The sequence below is a fragment of the Megalops cyprinoides genome, chromosome 15 (assembly GCF_013368585.1).
Source record: "Megalops cyprinoides isolate fMegCyp1 chromosome 15, fMegCyp1.pri, whole genome shotgun sequence".
In the NCBI taxonomy this organism is placed as follows: Eukaryota; Metazoa; Chordata; class Actinopteri; order Elopiformes; family Megalopidae; genus Megalops; species Megalops cyprinoides.
The window spans coordinates 13,834,381-13,856,818 of record NC_050597.1 but is presented as its reverse complement, the minus strand read 5'-3'; the positions used below and the strand labels follow the sequence as shown (position 1 = coordinate 13,856,818).

At 40.0% G+C, this 22,438-nt stretch overlaps 1 protein-coding gene across 1 annotated transcript in view; it reads right to left on the bottom strand.

Moving 5' to 3' along the window:
* Positions 1 to 6,286: 6,286 nt before the first annotated feature.
* Positions 6,287 to 22,438, bottom strand: part of lrrc1 (leucine rich repeat containing 1) — a 41,682-nt gene continuing 25,530 nt past the window's right edge. The window contains exons 5-14 of the mRNA XM_036546809.1: positions 22,278 to 22,334; positions 21,363 to 21,426; positions 20,467 to 20,541; positions 18,216 to 18,360; positions 17,491 to 17,609; positions 16,379 to 16,462; positions 10,746 to 10,861; positions 9,986 to 10,158; positions 7,442 to 7,584; positions 6,287 to 6,776 (exon numbers count right to left, since the gene is read on the bottom strand). Of these exons, the coding sequence (XP_036402702.1) occupies positions 6,618 to 6,776; positions 7,442 to 7,584; positions 9,986 to 10,158; positions 10,746 to 10,861; positions 16,379 to 16,462; positions 17,491 to 17,609; positions 18,216 to 18,360; positions 20,467 to 20,541; positions 21,363 to 21,426; positions 22,278 to 22,334 (1,135 nt within the window). The 3' untranslated portion in view covers positions 6,287 to 6,617. The remainder of the gene's footprint in view (positions 6,777 to 7,441; positions 7,585 to 9,985; positions 10,159 to 10,745; positions 10,862 to 16,378; positions 16,463 to 17,490; positions 17,610 to 18,215; positions 18,361 to 20,466; positions 20,542 to 21,362; positions 21,427 to 22,277; positions 22,335 to 22,438) is intronic.

Below are 22,438 nucleotides of genomic sequence, written 5' to 3'. Positions count from 1 at the left end.
AAAGCTTTAATACAAAAGCTCAGCTGTGATGACCATATTGACCGGTAATGCCAAGGACACTTTTGAAAGGTAGAGAGGCTGGATCTCTTTCATTATCATACAACTATATTAAGAATTATGGATCTGGGAAAGTGATGCTCACATTGTGAATCATGGAATTCATTGCAAAAAACTTAGGAATCAGTATCATTCTTCTCTCTTTACTTTAATTCCTTTTGATATCATTTCAGCCGTATTGACAATGATTCAACAGTTTCCCATATAACAAACATGTTCACAATCTCTCTACCTTTAATGGCACTTGGGAGGTTGATGATCTGTGTGTGGCTGCCTTCTCTCCAGTCCCTGGTTGGCCCTGCTTCTCGGAAGCCCCAGTGTATTCTGGGATATGCAGTGACTGCCCATGCAGAGATCTGTGTTTCTGAAGTCTCCTGGCCTCTCGGACGTCCCACTTCTCCCCCCGATGGTGCCTTACCTTCCTGGGCACCTCCGGCTCCAAGTAATGAACAGCAGGGTCCTGAGGGAGAGAAGGAGGAGCAGGGCAAAGGAGAAAAGGCACATCACCAATTTATAATCCATGTACTTTCTGGCAAATCTGCAGAAATTACAAGAGAAGGGGTGGGGATTTATTAAAGGGGCTTTTTTATGTTATTTTGGAATCTTATTTTTTCCTCATCCATACAGGCTAAATATATCTTAAGTGAAAGCCATGGGAGGTTGGCATGGAGTCCTGTGCTTCATGTGGTACAGAGTGTTTTTTCTCCTCTTATCTCAGTTTTTTGCATTTCATGGTTTCAACAAGATGAGCCAGGGAAATCTATTTTTATGTGCACGTGTACATATTTATGTATGCATGTAATTATTGTTATTTATTGGCTTAGCACCTTCATCCAGGGTGAGAGGACATTAATTAAGCAGGTCAGTCAGATTATAGGGCTTTGCGCAATGGCATAATAGCAGCGCTCATGTCAAGTCAGTTCAGGCCCTGAACTGCGTTCAGTGGCAGGGAGATGTGATGATCCTACTTCATCGCTGGGGGCCTCGATCTCCTCCGCCTCCTTCTCTGGACTGGAGCAGCGTCCGCCCACGCTGTCGTTGACAGGGAAGAGCCGGAGCCCGCTGAGGAGCCGCTCCTTCCCGGAGGCCAAACGCACGCCCGGCATGGCCCAGCCCTGGGAGCCGGCATTCGCGGGAGCCTTGAGGTGGCCGACTCTTACTTCCTGCAGGTGAACAACAAAACAGCGGCAGGGATTATGTGTGGAGGGAGGAGGACAGGCAGGGCGTGGTCCTGGAGTCCAGATGTCCACTGGTTTGCGTTCCGTATGAATTTTTTTCAGTCTCTCCCTTTGTCAATATAGTACAATCTTTTTGAGTGCTGTTCTAGTCATTTGGTAGGGAAATATGAAATAATTAATAATTACCCTCTCATCATGATTAAATTTTGACTTTATTATATTTCTGTATTTCTAGATTAAATATTTTAATGCTTTAGCAAACATGCTTGACTACTGTCTCTTTGAAGCAACTGGACTGTTTTTCTACAAGGTAGCACTCCTGCTCTATTTATGATATGTGTCTGGTGTGATACTATAGCTGGGTCCTATTTCTTGTACCACACATCCCCACCCCTACACCCACAATTGCCCCATTCCCAGTTCTTAGCAAGGTTATAAACCGAAACCACATGCAAAAGCAAAAGGGTGAAGCTGGTCGCTATTTCACTACCTACTGAGAGAAATTTCTTTTGAAAATGGAAAGGGAGGTGAAAAAAACACCACCCAAATGCTGCATCATTTAATATTTGTCCCAAAATATGAGGCTGGTTCCACGGGAAAGAGGATTTCCAGGACCCACCTGTACAGTATTGGCCAAATCCCATCATCTTTTTCAACATAATTCAAAGCTATAAGAATGAGACAGAGAGGGGGCAGTTGTGTGTGCTTTTTTTCCAATTGCTGGAAGATACAGAGGCTTATTGTATTAAGGGAAATGAAAAATAATGACTGTAGCAATTTTGTTCGTGTATTGTAAGTCCAGACATGTGCGCACCGAAAACATTTAAAAGGTCACCCATCATGAGAAATTCAGCATATGCAGGCTCACTCCAGAGTTATTATTCACTTGAAAACACAACAAAAATCCAAATGTACTCAAACTCCCATCAATGGAGAGGTACTGAGAGATATTAAGACCCATGAAGAGATCAATGGGCTACACATCAATAAAGCAAGCCTGAGTCTCTCAGTCAAACATTACCGAAGAGCAACTGGGCTGAAACACAGTTTTAAAACAGAACAGAAAGTCAGTACAGATCAAAGCAGTGGATCAACATTTGAATTCATGATACTGGAGTGAATTTTTTTAAACACATTTAGCAATAATCAACCCCCACCTAAATACAAATGTAAATTGTTATTGCATCAACACTTTATATTAAACATCTGCATCAAGAAACATCTACTGAGGAATGCCAGATTACAATATTAAGAACACAGGAAGTTCAATGTTAAGAACAGGCCATCCAGCTCAGCTCAGCTCGTCATTTTGCCTATACTTTGCTTTGTTTATAGTACTGTGTCAAGCCTGGTTTCATGCATTAATAAGTCTGATTAATGAATAATTACATCAGCGTGAGATTTACCTATACATCCTCTTGTTAAAATAAAAAACCTCAACCAAATCTCTGCCCTTCCCCCTTCTGCTATGGCTTAACATTTTGGGTGTTTCTCTTCATAATTGGCTGAAATGAAATACAGCTCAAAAGCAATGGTTTTATGTGTATACTTGTATGTTTGTGTCAGATCTCATGCTTATATTAAGCTTTCAGAGAGCCTGTTGCATGTTTTGTCATCTCCGTAGTAATACTGAAATAAAATGCTTCTGTCATCTTCCCCAAATGGTCTACTCTATAGTAATGAATACATCACTGAATAGGTGTTGGCAGGCATCAAACATAATTGCATCTCAGATGATTCATAACTAATCAGGCATATTTCAGCCAAAGCTCATTTTCATTTACTTCTCCAAGATAAACAAAATAGGTCAACATTTTAAAAATAGTTTATTTTTTTTACGAAAGGCATGCATGTAACAACTTCAGGAGCCAACAAATGTGGGCTTAAATTCAATTGCACTACGCCCATGGGGCATTCTGATGAATTTCTTTTAGTTCAGTAATCAGATGTGAGGAGAGAGACGTGGCAGAAAATGAAGGACCATGAACCTGCCCATGGAGGAATGACGGAAAACCATCCCTTTGTGGAAGATGCCAAGCTTTTTATCTTCAGGGACAAGGAATTCTATGCATCATTCAAGGTTGTGCATGCTTTAATGCTCCCCCACAACTTTAAGAATAAAACAGTGCCCATGGCATGCCCACCTAGGTACAGCATGATTTCCACTGAAGATGAAACATATTGTTATGGTAATCAACTTGTTTGTGTGTAGTGGCCCTCGCTGTATCAGTATATTACCTCAGTATATAAGCTTATTTAACCAGGGGCTTACTGCTGAATGTAAGGCCTGGAAAGAGAAATAAATTTTTCCATTTAGAATGTTTAGTGTCTTCTTGCAGTCTTCTTGAGACTGAATTCCAATTGTTCACTATGCATTTTTCAGTTATATTACATTGGTCAATAAAAGGTTCTGATGATTACTATAACATCCACCATGGGTTTTGAAGCTGAAAACATTTTACATTTACACATGTAATTTGGATGTCAGGCATCATTCAAGTTATAGGTTATGTGTTGAAAGGGCGTGTTCATTCTACCAGGACTATGTAGGTACTCACCTCAGGTTGTGTGCCACATATTTTTGGCACCAGTGTCAGCAACAGGATCTCACACAGAAAAAACACTTAGGATTTCTAATGAATTACTTGTGTTAATGTCTAGCATTTAGTGTGCAGCCTTTACCAGACCTCATTACCTCACAGTGATCAGAACAGCACTTACCATTCACTGAACCCGCATGCCTTTAAGGATGCTTATATCATTCTAATCCCATAATACTTTACCACAATATCAGAAAACAAAATGTTGAATAATGTAATAAGCAAATAAGTTGTAGAGTACACCTTTGACTTCAGAATCCTCTGCCCATGTCTCACCTAAATTCTTCTGTAAGGGCATATTGTCATCCTCTAATATAAAATGTAAATAGTTACAAACTGTCAACAAATCATTAATACTGAGGTAAAAAATGAACAGTGTACTCCTTTCCAACTGATCAAACAAAACAAAGGTTTCTACTCAATACATCTCTGTAGATACAGCAGTAGTGAGAAAGAAAAAAAAAACTCTTTCAGCACAAAGGACAGACCCTAATACCCACCTGTAGCCAGACACCTGAAGACAAAGCATAGCATGTACTTCAGATGATGTTTATCATTTGTTAGTTTTTGGTTGCTGGTGGGGTATAAACTGCAAACATTGCATTTACTGTTAAAAGAGTGAAAACAGGAACTAGTGGAAAAGCTAGCATTAAACAAAACAGAACTGTATGGGGAAAGAAAAGTGAAGCAGTGTCTGAATATCATGATTGAGTATGTATGAGAAAAGAACAAGCAATCAACGTACTGTAACCTTAGTGTTACTATTAAAGGAGCATCGTGATGGAGGTTTAAATGCATTTAATGGTTGCCTCTAAGCCACACCCCAAAAACACAAGAGCCCCTGGAATCATACAGACAGGCACACACACAGACAAAGACACAAGGAGGTAATTGAGGCCACATGAGCAATGGTCATACAGACAAAACAGGGTGAAGCCAACATGAAGCAAATGGATATGTAGGGGCATCACTGGAAAAATCTGTATAAAAAATGTTCTGTTGACCAATGGATAAAGATTTAATGAGGGAATTGCAATATGAATTATGACTCTCTTTGTTATGACTGAAGGAATTATAAATTGTTTTGACAAAAAATTGGATAATGAAAGTGATTTTCTGGGGTAGGAGGGGATGGTCCATGACACTCAAAAGTAGCTATTTGACTTACATCGAACCGTTGAAAACAATGAATTCAGGAAAAAGACTTTGGAAGTGGCAGAACCATCATAAGACACAGTTAGTTTCTCCTTGTGTGCTTAATGAGCATGTACTCTCTATGCACAAGAAAGACATATAAGACATGGAACAGTTGTCTGAGGGACATGGGAGACAGGCTGTGACAATGATGAAAGAGGTAATACAAGCATGTACAATAAATCTGCAATGGTGTCTTTTTCAATTTTGCTGTTAAATTCAGCAAAAAAAGAAAAGGTTGGGGGTTGAACAAAGAAATTTACAGGAATAGCATTATTCTGTTTTAAAATCCATTTTATTGTTTCAGTGGTTAAAAGTCATCAGAATCTGTAGGCACATTTATGCCTATCTGAGATTGTTGTTGTTTTTTGTGCAGCTTTATCATTGAAGCAAATAATTAAAAGATAAATCAACAGTTAAAATGATTTCCATGGTTTTCTCCTCACAGTACAAGAAAGACCAAACAAAAAGAAATAAATTTGTAGTGTACCATAACAACAATAAGATGTTTCCATAAAACGTCCAATACTCGCACAAGTGCATCCTGTTTTCTCAAGCAACTGCATTTTTAAAAATTGCCACCTTAGCGGTTTAAGAGTGACTCCAGGTTCAAAGTTGCTCGTTTTGTTCAAGACCACTTGAGTCTAACACTCACACAACATGTTCCCCATATTCAGAGGCACGTTTAAAAATGCAGCTGTTGCTGGCATGCATGTAATTAAAAACGTATAGCAAAGCAGAGCTGTACAATGGACAAGAGTTAGACAGCCTTGCCACTTCCACTCATTCCAGTTGCTGGTGAGTGGTTCATGTATGTCTTACCAACTGTATTATAGCCCTTAATTACTTAACGCAACACGTTTACATCCAAGCAGATTTGACAGATTGTTTAAGGAGACTGAGAATGGACCAGGAAAAGAAGAGTCGAGGCTGCCTACTCACCCATAGACAATAATATAGCATAGTATGAAGACATTTTTATATGAAGTTTGTTTTAAATTGTTTTTTTACTTAAAATAAAATACGTACCAAGTTTCAAGAGTTTTAAAAATCCGCCATTGATTAAGAAAGTTGCTATACAATTTTTCAAAAATTTACACCATCTGAGCTGCCAAAAAGTATAAAAGTATCAATATTCACATAAAACTATACAATAATTCTATCAGTAGGTCCAAAAATTCCTGGGTATATTGTATCCCAAATACGTAAAAAGAAATATTCACCCAGTGTAAAAAAAGTAAAACAAAAAATAAAAATATTTTATAGAGATTTTAACAGCTATGATATTCTAGACTTACAATAGTGCAACTACCTATTTTCGGTCTTATAAATTTATAAAAAGCACTGGAATTTATTTTCTTAGAAAAAAGAAGCAAACCTGTGCAGATTATTGCCTTGGAAAGTGGTTGAGTAGAAGGCACATGGGCCCCTCAAATCAGATGCCGGTTCGAATTTGGAGATGAAGCTGGGTACCGGACAAGAGGGGCCAGGCAGAGTCCTTGGACAGAGTGGAGTGGACCAGGTGGGAAGGAGGGGGCGGGGCAGTGGTGACAGACACAGGAGGTAAAATGTTTCTGAGGTAAGAGTCTCACACAGACGTGGTCACTCTGTCACCAGCGTTATTGACCTCGTTTTTGTTGGAGTCCAGGCCTTTGGCAGCATTCATGTCATTTCGAAGGTTCTCTGCTGCTTTCTTCATGGTCTTCAGCTCTCCAGGATGGGGGGTTGCTCTCCGCAGTAGTGTTCCCTGGGGGGGGGGGGGGGGGGGCACAGTAGGGTTCGTAGTGCTGTTAAATTAATGCAGTCACTTAAAGCGTCCCTCCTAATTCTCCTACTCATGGTATTTACCAGATATGCCTGTGTCCATGTACTCTGTGACGAGTTTAAGAGTATGAAAAGGCAGCACTAATTAAAACACAAAATGTTGTTTTGCAGTGACAGAAAGAGATGTTTTCCCCCTGCATAGTGTATCATAGTCTTAAGGAGCAGGGCTTATAACCAAAAGGTCACTAGTTCAATTCCCCATGGGGGAACTGCTGCTGTACCCTTGGGCAAGGTACTTAGCCCAGAATTGCCTCAGTTAATATCCAGCTGTATAAATGGATAGCAAGTAAAAACTGTAACCCCTAAGTCGCTCTAGGTAAGAGTGTCTACTAAATGACAATAACGTAATGTAATGTAGTGTGGCTTCCAATCATTTGCACCGGTTTCCATCAAACAAAAAATTACCTCATATGTGGATACTATAGCTTGATCGCTTATATTACGGATTTAAGTTTTGTATAAAACAAATCCATAAAATGCAATACTGGATGGCAGGGCCACTGAACCATTATCATTAAAGAACGACTGTGTAGTGCCAAAAGCTCCTCGCAGCCTGACCTGTAATGTTCCTCCTGTCCGATCACTCACCTTTTCATCATCATCCTCGTCATCATCCTCCTCTAGGAAGCGGATAGCACTGATCCTGTTGGCAGCTCGGTCATCCCACGTATCATCCACCATGTCATTCACAAGGCTCTCCAGAGCCCCACAGCGGGCGAGGTTATCTGAGCCTACATGCAAAATGGAGATTGACGCATTATTTGCATAAACTATTCACTCACTCACCTGCCTTCAACCTCCTGAAGCAAAAAACAGCACTTTATAAAAATACATTTATATAGTATTCTCATCCTACAGACTGTATATTATGATCACATTTCCACTTGCCAGCATAACCCGTTTGTCCATTTCTGTGATGCACTATGCATAATGGAACATTTTTACTGTTCAGGTTTAAAGCATTGTATTGTTTTAAATATACCTTTAACTTAGCTTTTTTCCCCTCCTAAAGCAAACAGCCCATCCATGTACACAAAAAATGCACTCTGGCACAGTGCTTACAAATCAGGGCTCCAAGCTGGCAGATCACAGTTTCAAATCCCCAGCTTAGTCCCTGGCTTACTGCAAGACAATCTACCCCCACCCCCACCTTCCCCCTGACTGACATGACCTCAGCAAGTCTTACATCTTCATCTGATCCACAAGTGAACAAGTGGAGCTTAAACGAACATGCACAGGTTATCAGCAACTGTGAGGGGAGGTAATGATATGAGGGGCTGCATACCGCGATCTCCATGTATTCCTGCACTCTGAAATGAAATGCCTAGGGCACAGTTCAGGAAAAGGAGCGTCACCCTTACCAAATTACAATGATTTTCCAACTAAATTGGATAGGGTGTAGATTTTGACAGCCTACTGTTGCTTGTAACTCTCACACACAGAAAGCCTTAAATGGCTGCCAGCCAGCCAAAGCTAAGCCTCTTTGGCTGTCCAATCCACAAGGCGGCTCTGAAACCAACAGATCTTAGGGATGGGGCCTTTAGGTGCAGCCTTGCCACAGAGCTCAAACAGAGGCGCTCCAAATCCAAAATCTTCCTCTCTGACATGTAACAAGTGAGGGATGAATGTGTGGGGGTAATAGATCAGGACCTCACCCTCCAATAAAACTCTTACAATAAACCAAGCGATTATCCACCAAGGATCCGAGATATGAAAAAAAAAAAAAAAACTTATTATTGTTGTGTGGGGGTTGAAGGAGTGGTTGCTGGTAGTGACACAGGCTGTTGTTATTCTAACATTACCGTCAGGATTAAACCATTTCAGATGGATGAGGAGATGAATTTTGTGACATCATGGATAGTTCACTTGCCCAACGCTTGGAATACTTGAGGAAAGATGACTACTGGTAGTACCATACTGAATATCTACATGAATGCTTGCTTATGTGATCATCCACATTTCTGACAGTGTGGCCAGGTCCAATCAACCCAATCATTTCCTAGTACTACTACTACTACTTCAAATGATAGCTGTGGATTCAAATGGCACTTTAGAAAATTTCTCCTCCAGTCTATGAAACCATAACAACTTGCAGAATAAGCTGTACTATGCCAGGATAATCAGATCAAATGGCTTACGGTGGCTGCCGAAACTAAGCAAGAGAGATACTTAATCAGAATGCAAAAAAAGTCAAAGAGGCAAAGACATAATCTTCTTGTTTTGTTTTATTTAAATGTAGGATGTAATAAATTCAAATGTTGGATAAAATTTACCTTGGTTAAAAAACACACACACAAACACAGGATTGAATTACAGCACTGGTCAGACCACAATGCTCTCACATACTTTAAGACCTCATGTCATTAAATGGGGCAGTTTTGTTTTGAAAAATAATAACTAAGCTCTAATTTATTTTACCAAAACAGAAGTCTTTGAGAGACTTTTTCCCTCCTGAAACAAACTATTCTTGCCAGATGGCCTATTTAAAAGCCTATTTATTTTTGCAAATTTTCATTTGTTAACCAAGATCAACACAAAGATGCACAGGAAATGGAACATCTTGTCAGATGGTCAGGTGAGAAAACTTTACCAGGAACTATCAGGAAAAAGTTTCCCCCAATCCTCTGTCATGGGGGCTCTCCAAAGCAGTTATACATTTATGCTATTGCATGTCACTGACAAAGACATGTTAGTTGTTTTCTTATTTATACTTTCTTAGTTATTTTTTGCTAGTTTCATAGTTTTTAGTAGTTTAGTTTTTCTGTTGCTTTTGTTTGTCCTAAGCTATCTGTCATGTGTAATATTGTCTCTGTTTTGTGTGGACACCAGGAAGATATTATAGCTTCTACATTTGCAACAGCCAGTGGGTACCTGAATAACTAAGAAAACGGTTTCATTTCTAAAGTACAGCTCAGGGGGAAATCTCATTCACTTGTCATGTGAACAGTGTGACTGCAGAAGGACTGCAATTTCAATCTTCTAAAATGAACACACAAAGGTGCGTATATGACATCGGTGTGAGAAATATCACAATGCCTGACACCATGTGACTCTCACCTTCTCTCAGGCTGAAGGGGACAAAGAAGATGGACCAGCGAGAGGAGGGAGTGCTCCCGGGGCAATGCCGCTTACCTTTGTTCTCTGGTTCGCAGGGCTGCTGGGGGAGGAGCACACAGGTGAGCACCTTCTCCCCTGACTCAGGATCCACATCCGTTTGGAACGTCAGCAGAGGCTGCGACTGGTTCTCTGATAACCAGAGGGCCTTGAGCCGTAGCGTGGTTAAGGACATGGGCAGGTAGGTCAGCCTGAGGGTGAGATGCCAAATTGGGACCTGCCATTTGCTTAACAGGTGCTTTCATCCACAGAAAATTAAATGAATAAATTCTTTTTAATATTATTCATTTATACACCTGGATATAAACTGAATCCATTCAGGTCAAGTTAAGTTAGGTAAAGGTACAACAGTAGTGCCCCACCTGAGAACCAAATTGTCAATCCTAGCTCCTCAACCACTATCCCACACTGCCACCCCAATGTTGGTTTTAAAAGATGAACACTAGCTACACCAGTACTTTTTTTATAAAGTAAAAATTGAAACGGGATTGTTATTTCAACTAAAAAACTACTTTTTCACTATTTTCTACCTTAACTAGCTAGGATAAATAAGAAACAATCTGCCTAGGATCTGTATTATGGACCAAAAACCCTACAAAGTACTAGTACAACTCATTCCACCATTTCTACTGATTCCCAGAGGTATTTCAGAAAATAGCCTTAAAAACACAAGCACATAGCATACAGCGACTCACAGCATATTCCACTGACAGCAAGTCCCAACTATTGAGAGCATTTCCCTAAGGGGCCTAGGAGCCATGAACATCGGCAAATTTACCTGTTTCCAGAGACGTCAAAGACATGCAGTTCAGTGGCCTGTGAAAGCTCGGCAGGTATCCGCGTCAGACGGTTCTCTCGCACACACAAGACATTCAGACTGCTGCAGCCCCCTATCTGGATGCCAAATGGCAAGTGGAAACAAAGCAAGAGAATTGACAGAAATAAAATGGTAAACTTGGACAAACACACACAAACACCTTCTGAGAAAACCGGTCACATTTTCCAAGTATTAAAGAAAGAAAGAAAAGCACACTGTGGGGAACATGAACCTCGAGCTGCAAGAAGACGGGGGGGGGGGGGGGGGGGGGGGGGGGGGGGGGGGGGGTGGGAGGGGTCTGACTCATGCTGGTTACCACTACCAATGCAGCTGCACATATGAAACATTTTAGAAAGGCCGTTTGAAAGGAACCTCAAAATCAAATGTATAGAACAAACTCCGCTCTAATCGTTGTTACATCTCAAAAATGCTCAACTTGTCAGATCTATAGCCAGTCATTGGGCTCCACACAGAGCTAAAATTAGCAGCAATTAGACCTGGGTTAAAGTGGAGACCTGACAGGGTGGCTAATGTGCAGACAGTAATCTACTGATGAGCCAGTGCCCAGACAACGAACAGAGTAATGGCCTTTCATCAAGTTAAAAGGATAGGGCTGAGCTGGAGCACTCTTTAGAATAAATAATAGCAAGCTCATGGAGCCTCACGGAGGCCAAAGGGACATTCATTCAGTATACTGGGACATGTATGCTGGAATTTAGAACAAAATAAAGCCAGCTTCTTACCATTTGCAAGTATATATATATAAAGCTGCCTTCCTCTTACCCACCTGAGCTCTAAGTCAGCTACACCTGAGATGAGCCATAGGCCTTTCTACAGCAGAGAAAGAGATTTAGACTAACAGTTTGCTGCCTAACCATACACGATTATGGGTCAACCCAAACCCCAGGCTAGCCAAGTAGAGATTTTTATGTAAAATATTACAGCCAAAAATTATTTCTCAATGCTTACATTAAGTAACACATTTAGAAGATGACTGTGTTAGGAAATTACTCCTAAGGTAAGTGTTTTCTTCTACATTCCAAACTTGTATCAGTCTTCTGAGAGCCATTCACTTGATGGGTGCTTGACATATCCAACAAATATTTTCCCTCGATTTAACTCTCCAGTGCTCACTGACTTTTTCCACAGACCATAACACACATGGATATCCATTTTAAATGACGAAATTAGAGCAGGTATCTATAGTTTGTCACAGAGCCATCTCAGGAGCCCTATTAAGTTTATTTAGACCTGGTGCACCCAAAAACATTTACACAGAATGAAGGAAAAACAGGATCATAACAGTTAAACAGGCTGATGACGTATCTGGGCTGGAAGCCATCTTGTAACAGCAGGTGTGTGGGACCCTCATTCTTGGCATTGTTTTGATAGGGCAGAATTGTGTAATTACTGAAGGGCTCATACTGGCTCTGCAGCAAAGAAGAACAGGCAGCAGCATAACTGGAGGCTGCCATGTGGGACGGCAAACTCATCACTCGGTTATAACAAATAAAACAACAAAACAACCAGGGAACAGAAATCCAAAGAAGCATTGTGTACCCCACCCAAGCTTGTGTCCAATGAATACAAAACTGTAGCATGCCACAAAATGCCATCACCCCCACCCACAAGCAGTGCTCCAAACATGCTCCAGGTAAAAACGCAAACACTGGACATGAAAAATGCCACAGGTTTCTCTCAATGCAATCAGGACGTGAGACAAGGCCGTCAGTCCACATCAATGTGTTTTTGGACCGTGGCTGTTTGCAATGACAGTGGCATATAGTTCCACTGAACAGGTTCTGTGGACATAAAAGAACCAGTTTGTCTGGTCAGTAGTTTGTGAGGATTTGCTTTTCCCAGGCCCAGTATAACCTCAGAGGAGGAACAGATCCTGTCAAACCAATCAGCATGCAAATCTTAGTGCTGGCTGGAGAGTAGAAGCAGTTGGCACTTACTCACAAAGCTACCCGTGTCAATAACAATCCAAGTAGCACAGGCAAATCAGAGGCAAAAAGAAGCAATTAAGAGTTTCCTTCTGCTTACCTTTTTTTTGCACAAAAAAAACCAAAAAATATCATATTCCTTCTCCCTTAGTAGAAGGAAGTTCTTTTTAGATAATACAAACACACACAGATAATCAATGAAAGCCTTCAACTATGAATTTTAATGGTCACCAATACACAAGTAACTGTTGAAGCCTGAGTGAAAGACACCAACCCAAACCAAACGTTTTCAGATTACTGACTGCACTATTCATTTTGTATTACCTGTGACTCATCAAACCTTATAGGGCTTTAACTAATACAAATTATACTAAACACAAAGTGCAGGGAGGTAACAGTCTAATACAGCCTTAATAAAAACAATATTTTGTGAAATATATCTGTGAAAATGCAGGGCTATGACCACAATGCATGGAAATTGAATATACTGGCAGTGCCTGTAATTACACAAGCATGGAATCATCAAATACCTGAAAGAGGTTGCTTTTATAGATAAACCTATCTAAAGCATTTTGCACCTTGCAAAACAATGAATTGCACAACTTATGTGTAGGTCAGACAAGGACACACTTTTTTGATTAACTGACACTTCTCCTTTCTCTTTCTTTTCAGATAGGTGTCAGCCTCTCAGAACGAGTCAATCAAACCAGTTATTGGGAAAGCTAGAGCTGGGTGCATTCTCCTGAGGATATTACATTGTGGTCAAGGAAAACAAGTGTGAGATTTTGCAAGCTGCACTTTTGCCCTCCTGTTAGATGCCAGAAAACTATTGTGTTACAAAGTGCAAGGATAATTTGCTCAATTAATGATTAATTTGTCTTAACTGTTCATTTGTCTTATCTTAACTGAAACGGCTGTGGCTAAGCTGCCTATCTCTGGTAATATGAATTTGATCACAATTTCAAATTCTAGTGGACAATACCTGTAGGGCTTGAAAAAGAAATCTTTTGTATTGGATCTTTTGGATTGTGTATTTTGATTTTATTTTGTCACATCATTATGTGTAATATAAACACATGTTATTTAGAAATGCATACATGCAGAGAAGGGACATGCTGTAATAGCTAAATGGTGAATAAAAGGTCTATAGAATGGAAATGTATTTACATTTTATAGCGCCAGGAGATGTCAAAGATTAGTTTTTGGACCACAAATTGAAGGAAGACAGCATGAAAAGTTTTTTGGTCTGTAATAACCACTTTTTTCCACTGTAAAAAAAAGACCATGACAGGAAATTGTTAAAGATCTGGCTTGTCTCAAACAATGTGTCAGTCAGTAAAAAGAAACAGGACTGATCTGAATGACACACTGGAGCATTTTTTGAACTTGCTTTATGAGAAGAGTAAAGCTTACCATTTTCCACTACATTGAATATTCTCATTTGGTGCATTCACAAATGAACAACATGTTCTTTGGCGCTTGAATAACCTTTTTCTATGAACGTGTAAATGTCTCCCAGTGTACACTGTGACTGCACTGTACAACAGTGATTTAAGAGAATGAATAAATGTTGTATTTATAATGAAAAGCATAAATCTTAATTGCGTAGCATCTCCGTTGGCTATGCCAGAGTGGAATCTATTCGATTTTTTTTCTCATTTGTTTTTTACATTCCAAACATCCTCAATTATATTATTATTCTAAAACTTTATATAAGAATAAATAATGGAAAATAATATATTCACTCAAATCCAACAACCGCCCATAGATATGGGGCTGTTCTATGTTTTGTACTTGGTCCCTCAATAACACAGTATCTTTCTTTTTAATTCATTTCTTTCATTTCCTGTGTAAATGTAAAAACCCTGCTTTAGGTAAAAGTACACTAATGTATCATACTGTTAAATCAGGGAACAAATAAGCCTGAGTGGTAATTATTAGAGATGATCATTATTTATCTGGACATTAATTGATGACTTTTCATAATTGTATGACATTTCATGTTATCATAAGGAAACTTATATTACGAGCAGTCATGTTCAAAGTGGATTCAAGAGCACAGCACATACACACAGCACAAAACCTCATGCCATGCATTATGCAGATCATGTCTGATTAATCTTTGAGCATGTAAAAAACTCTGGAAATCACATTCTACAAAACTACACACACATTTTAATTTTAGCTTACAGCAGTTCAGAAAAATATTTTTTGTTAAATTCACTTAGTGTTGGCCGGTTCTTTGCACTAACAAGGACCCTGTTGAACCAGAGTCTGATTATTGTTTTCCAGGATGAAACTCCCTGGGCTGGTTGCATTTACGCCTCCAAGGAAACATTCAAACAGGACTGCATCAGAAAGTGAGATTAACACCCCAGGCTGTTAGAAGATTGTTGTGTAATTACAGTGGCAACCCACACAACACAGTACCTGGGCCATATCTTTCAGCCTCTATATGCAAGCAGGTGCACAATGATGTATCTGGAACAACCACAGCAGAGATGTTATTATTGCACCAAGCCACTTGTCACCAACAAACACTGACCTTCATCAATATCAGCATTTTCAAGTGAAGCCACACATATCTTCTGTCTGATCAATCATTCCACAGTTCTCTGAAGTCAGTGATATGCTATCCACACAGAGCTTGCTGACACAAAATCACCAGGGCAACTCTACAAAGTCACCGCTATCGTTACTGATGCAGCGGATGTACTGGCTTTCTATTTCTGACTAAGGGTAGAGAACAAATAATGACAGGCTCCGAGGTAACTGTCAAAATCAAAAAGAGAAAAAAAGAGGAGACTGATATGCATTCGAAAGGTCACTGCCCTTCAGCATACTTGCAATAATAAGCTCCCACTTGTATCACATTCAACAGATGGGTCCTGAAATATACATGTCTCAAGTGTAATATATATTTAATTTGATTCTTGAAAGCTGCTTTTCAAGGTGTCTGTGTGACACACAAGTAATTATATCTGCATGCAACATAAATGCAATACTTGCTCTTTTCTTTGTATGCAGAGCACACACAGGACATCAAATGACACTAGATGTACATTCTCCACAGCCTTGAGTAATGGGTTTTTTTTAAATATTTTTTTGTATGTAGTATCCTACATTACTACCTGTTAAGTCTTTAATCTCTCAACTAATGAAACAAAGGGGAAGATCTGCCTTTCTTAAAACAGACTTGAGGTAGGAGCTGCTCATATTCAAATGTAATATTAGTCTAGTGGGAGGTGTGCAAGTGAGTTTTGTCCTCTGCTGCAAGTAAGCCTGGTTTTGTGCTAGTTGGTGCAAAAACGTGACGTGTATGAACAATGTGAGAATGACATCCTGCTCTCTCTTTGGAGTCTAATTCTTTGAAGTCTGGTCTTCAGGGAATATCAATGATCCAGCCCCTTGAAAACATCTCAGTCTTTCAAACTGTATGTCCAACAGCTACATGGTTATCCTCAGTCCATGTTAAAAATGCACATCCTAGTTGGTTAAATACATGAACAAATATTAACAAATCAAAGCTCTAAGCACAAAGCTAGTTTTTATAGTTTCAATGAGAATAATGCAAAAATCAGGACACTAAAATGCACAAAGAAGCAGTATTCACTTTGAACTTCCAGATCAGTACAGAAATCTGCATACCTCTTTAGGTAAAGATGTTAGTTTGTTCCGGTCACAGTTGAAGTTTGATAGCTTCTTAAGTTTTCCAATACTTCTTGGCAAGCTCTGTGAGGACAAAGGGGGCTGAGTTAACATTTACAGCCTGGTTAAAATTTCCTTAAAAAGACTACTTTACCTCAACTCAGAAAGGAAACAGCACCATTTCCCTACAAACAAGGAAACACACAAGCATAAGGTATGGCAGAGGGACCAGGGACCATGTGTCCATGGGCACAGAAAATGAATAAGGAACTTGACTGGTTAACAGGGGAGATCCCCAGGTGCAGACGTGCTTTTGGGATATCACTGGCACACACTGATGTGAAAATATAAAAGGGCCCGTAACAGAGTGAAGTTCCAGGGCTGGTCTGAAGTGTCACTCACCATAAATGGATATAACTACAGCAAGGGCAGGAAACACTATATCTGCAGTACTGCAGCTCTGCTCACATGCAAGGTCACATACAGAGGGCTTTGAGCTCATGGTTATTTTGAGGTAATTATGCCTAATAATTCAACCCATGAAGTAATTAAGGATTTGGATTACAAGAAAAACAGGAGACTGTGGACAGGACCAGGACAGGGTGACCTTATGAAGGGCTTGGGATCAGTCTAAATCAACGCATTGCGACCGGGAGGAGTACAATTAATAAAAGGAGAGGTTTGGGGGAGGATTTTTGGTAAATAATCAACAGAGCTTTAATCTAAGGCAACCAACATTTGGCCCTTTTAAAGAGAGATTATTTTTCATCCTTTACACCTTGCAGTTAGGGAATCGGATAAAAAAAAAAAAAAAAACACTTTGTAGGCACAACTACACTGCCGAGATTGATCTCATAAAGCATGTAACGCAATTGTGTTACCTCTGAACACAGACCTCTGAAAACTACTTGACAGTCTGTAGTGTAACCTCTGAATGCAGACCTTCAAAGAACTGACACTCTATGGTGTGGCAAGTGAATTCACATCTCCAAAAAGCATACTATACTCTCTCTTTTTATGTCTGTGTTGTAGACCTGTGAAAGATTCCAATAATATATGGGGTGACTTCCGTATGTAGATTTTGCCTGGATGGTGTCTGCCTGTATACTCACCAGTAGCTGGTTCTCTGTTAGCACTAATTCTGTGAGGCTCTCGCAGTTGCCGATACTCTCTGGCAACTGTACCAGTCGGTTCTGATCTGCTTTGAGGATCGAAAGCCGCCTCAATTTTCCTGTAGAACCACCCCAAAAAATGAACATATACTATATTAACCAAATAATGGCAAGCAATAATGAACAAAACACTTTCTTCATCCATGAACCATGAACTAGAATTCCAAACCCTAGTCAACTTAAAATACCAGTTAATATGACTTGGTCACACTCCTTCTAGTGAGGCCTAGTGTTCATCAGCCACTTTTGCTTGTTAAAACTAAATACCTACTACATGACCCACCCAACAAAAGACAGACCAGCTACACACACGTTTATGGGTGCACGCGCACACACACACACACACACACACACACACACACACACACACACACACGTCATTATGTTTTAATGTTACACTCAATTTACTTGCAGGTCATATTCCGGCCTTCACATGCAAATATGTATGTGTATATGCCATTATTCCTATTCATAACAATCCAGCAGTGAAAATCAATTCCAGTGATTCAACCCTTGACACACATACAAAAAACACAAGGATGCACACATGAACATATACACATACACAACCATATGCGCACACCCATAGTATTACATTCAAGACCTCCAGCAACACACATGAACGATCACACACACACATACACATACAAAATGGAGGCACTGACCTACACCCTCTGGCAGGGCGTCAATGAAGTTCTGGGACACAAGCAGGTCAGTGAGTGACACCAGCCCCCCGATCTCCTCCGGGAGGCGCTCCAGCTTATTCTCTGATACATCCAGGCACAGCAGGCTCTTCATGCTGCCCATCTCCTGGAGGAAGCAAACACACCAGATGACTCTATTATCATCATGCCAACACTTCCTGGTGGTAAGCACGGGGTTATTAAAGCAATAGTGACATTTCTGCGATGTGCCATTTTAGTACGCGCCTATGTTTCTGACAAATCAGTTCATAGTTCAGTCCAGCATCAAGACACTTATACAGCCTCCTCAAGCAGCCACCTGTTAAGCAATCATTAACATTCTGTATCAAAATCTATTCGAATAGCCAACAAATGATTACTAATTGCATCTTGAATAGAATTCTCATAGCTATTGACGCATGTTTCTGTTTCAATCAGCCATGCTCATTATTGAGGTGTCAATTACTCAACACATTATGCTTAGCTGATAAATATATGCATGTGTGCATTTGTTCAAGCAAAGGAAAGATATCTTCTACTGTATTACATTTCTATCTAACATAACTTTGACATAACAAACTCTGCCAACATTCTGCTCATTGACAAAATAACATCACATGGTTTCTCTATTTAATGCAATCCGTTTTAGGAATAAAAGGAATGTGAAAGAATGCCACATGTATAAATCAATTCATATTCACCTTTTGCTTTACTCGTCTCATTCACATCAGTGAATGCTGAGCTTGGTTGAGGAAGAAATAAAGCTTATCAAACTCATTAAAAGGTGTTAATGGCACGTTTGTCATTATTGTTTATTCGCACTTGTGTAATTCCTGCTTTGTGCATATTACAGGCTACACTACTCCATTAGATTATCCACACACACTTAAAGCCTGCACCAACATTTTCACTGGTAATCAAATGTTCCAAACATTCCTTTGGAATGAATGACATTAAGAGGCGTACCTAGTGTTGACCCATAGGTTTCCGAGACATCACGTGTCACAGAGAGCAAACCATAATCAGCTCTTTCTTCAGTTTTAATGAACTGAGGCTCACTTAATCACATAAAGAAATGTACAGTCCACACTGTACTCAGAAAGAAAGCCACTATTCAGGGACTGTTAAAGGAAATTTCTATCATTTTTTTTCCTCTCCATAATTTTACAACTTGAGACGCGTTTCTGACACCACTGTCAGCCACTGTATGGCTTTTAGCAGCCTTACGATTACATTCAAGGTACAGGCAGCCGTGTGAGGACTTGATGTGTATTTTTGAAAAAGGAACTTTCCCAGATACTGCACTAGTAACAAAAACTGGTATGCTTCCCCTGTGAGTTGCCCCTAGATAAAGGTGTTTTTCTAGGTCAAATGATGTAATCCATGGTAAATGATTGTTCCCATGTGTGCATCAGTTCCCCCTGTTGATGGAACTTCATGTATCACTTATTCCACTGCATGGTACGTTATGCACAGTCTGTAAGTTTCGTCTGTAAAGACACCAAAGGTGACATGTTCATCCAGTTGTTTTTGTCTATGTTGCTGTGTGTGACTGTGACAGTATGGCTTCTATTTCTAAAAAATACAGATACTTATTATAAAGCAGTGATTGCAAATTAACTGGCACACACATACAGTGTTTGATGAATTTGCTGAAAAACACAGTGGAACACGCACAGAGTAATGGTTCATCCAAGCCCCCAGCAGTGTCAAAAATTCATTCCGTTTTCCACTTTAAAACACCACAGGTCTCAAGACCAGAAACAGGGGCTGAACTGGCCAAGCCATCATGAGGGGCTCGACAAGAATGAAACGGGAATGATGAAAAGTTCATTTTTAACAGAATGTGACCCAGTGGACACCATGGCTGTAAAGAAGAGTTTGGTTGAGACAGAATGAGCCTGGCTTATCATCTTTCTGTCACGTCTGATGGCAGTTATGGTGACAACAATGCTCTGAACTGAGATAGCGTAGGCACAAAGGCCAAGCAATGAAAGACAAATGGACAACATTTTTACTTTTCATTATTTCATTTTACTTTTTTTTTAGTTTTAGTCACTATGTAGGTGGTACTGGCACTTTGTCAATGGCAATGCTCAATTACTTATCAAGACACAATGCTTCTTTACAGTAAAACCTAATCTCATTATGTGCTCTGCTTCAAACGTCCTAGCAGCATCACTGTCATTGTTTTTTCACTCCTGCTGAAACAGTAAACCAAACGGAGGCTTACCGCAGGTATCTCTGCCAGTTGGTTTCCATCCAGCCACAAGTCCTTTAAGCTGACAAGACAGCCTATTGTTTCTGGCTAAAAGGGAGAGAAGAGTGGCAGGATTTTGAGCAAGGCAGGTGAAAGAGAAACAGCAACAGTTGACTTATACTTATACAAGTAACCTTGTATAAGAATGAGGAATATGAAAAATCTTCTAACCAGTATTCTGTCTTCAGTCTTATTGATTTATTGATATTTAGGTAAATACCTCCCTCTTTTTCACCCTATGCTCGATCTCTCTGTGTCTCTCTCTGCCCCCACTAAGAGGAGAGATACCAGCACTGCTAAAACATTTCCCGTACAAGGACTCAAATGTAAGGCCTCAATGGGACTTTCCATCAATGTGCAGATGAGGCAAGTAGCAACATGTGCTTAAACACATTCTGCTCTGGATCCTCCAGTCACATGCTTACTGAGTGAGATGTCATTGACCCTTGTTTCAAAAAACCCCATTCTCTAGCAATTTAGGTCAGCTTTGTATGTGGAGTAAATCTTAGAGCACTGGACTCTGACCCTATCCTCCAGGTATTTGGCTGCCTACAAAGCCATCAGGATACATACAGATACACTTTGAATCTGACAGCCAAGCAACACCAGCTTTAGAAATATGAACATTCAATGAAATATGAATACAAACATATGACAGCATGGTAAGAAATCCTGAAACCTTGATGTCAGTGAGTGAAAAGAAATGCATCTTGAAAAAAACCCAGAATCTAAAATCAAAACTATGGTTATGATTATGAACAACAAAAAGTGGGCAAAAAGATAATCCTGTTACAAGCTGAAGCTCATTCAAACGGGTTCATTTACATGCCAACCCGATCCAACCATAATTCAACTGCAAACAAACTCACCAAATTATAGAGCTCATTGTTTCCTAGATCGAGTTCTTCCAGTCTGTGAAGCTGAGCCAGAGACCTGGGCAGAGAAAATAAACGGTCTTAGTTACAGGAAAGGGAATCCTAGGATACCATCAGTCAATGAAATTACAGACAGTGACACAAAAACACACTCACAGGAAATGTAAATCTAGGATCCCACAGTTAATGAAATGACAGATTATGGGACAGTAAACGATACATACTCTAGCAGATAACTGACATCTCTTACATAAACTATATCTGTTGCTGAATGGTCACATTTTTTGCAACGCTCCCTCATTCTTTAGTAGCCAGCATGCATGCAAATGCCAACCACAGCTGCCTGGATGACATCACGAGGATGTTTGTGATTAACCAATCAAAGATGACAAACTACAGTAGATGACATCACATCTATGGGTGAAAGACCTATTGTGTTGACTCAGTTGAGACCAACCAGATCTCACAGTAGCCTGTGATGTTTTATAAATAGGAGGGCAACTACCATCAACCCCAGGCTATCGCTTCTGTTTGGCAAGTTCTGGGTGTACACATGGGGAACTAAACACAACAGTGAAACATTCCTCTAACATGTGGAACACATATGCCTCCAGCCAGAATTGTTGCATTTTTTCCAACAATAGCCACACATAATTGGCTTCCAACTGTTTCAAAGGCATCAGTGGACGGCCTAATAGATCACACACCCTTATGTTCATAAACTCAGTGCTGAATGCCTTTTGGTGGTACTTTAACAGAATACGTATCATGTTGCCACGTTGCATTTCTGGTTTCATTTTTCTGTTGTTAAGCCACACAGAGCTCTGTGCCATCACAGCAAAACTAAGAGCCACTGGTTGGTATGTTTAAGCAGGCGCAAGCTAGAAAAACTGGTTCTGAATTACTTACTCTGGTAAGTATGTCAGCAGATTTTCTCTGAGTTCCAGTGATACCAGGTTACAAAGACTGTGAAGATAAAAAAAAATCAAACAGGGACATATTAGTGGGCAACACACCTGGATATGAGTTTTAACATGAATAAAGGAGAAAACCCCAAAAAAATACATTTC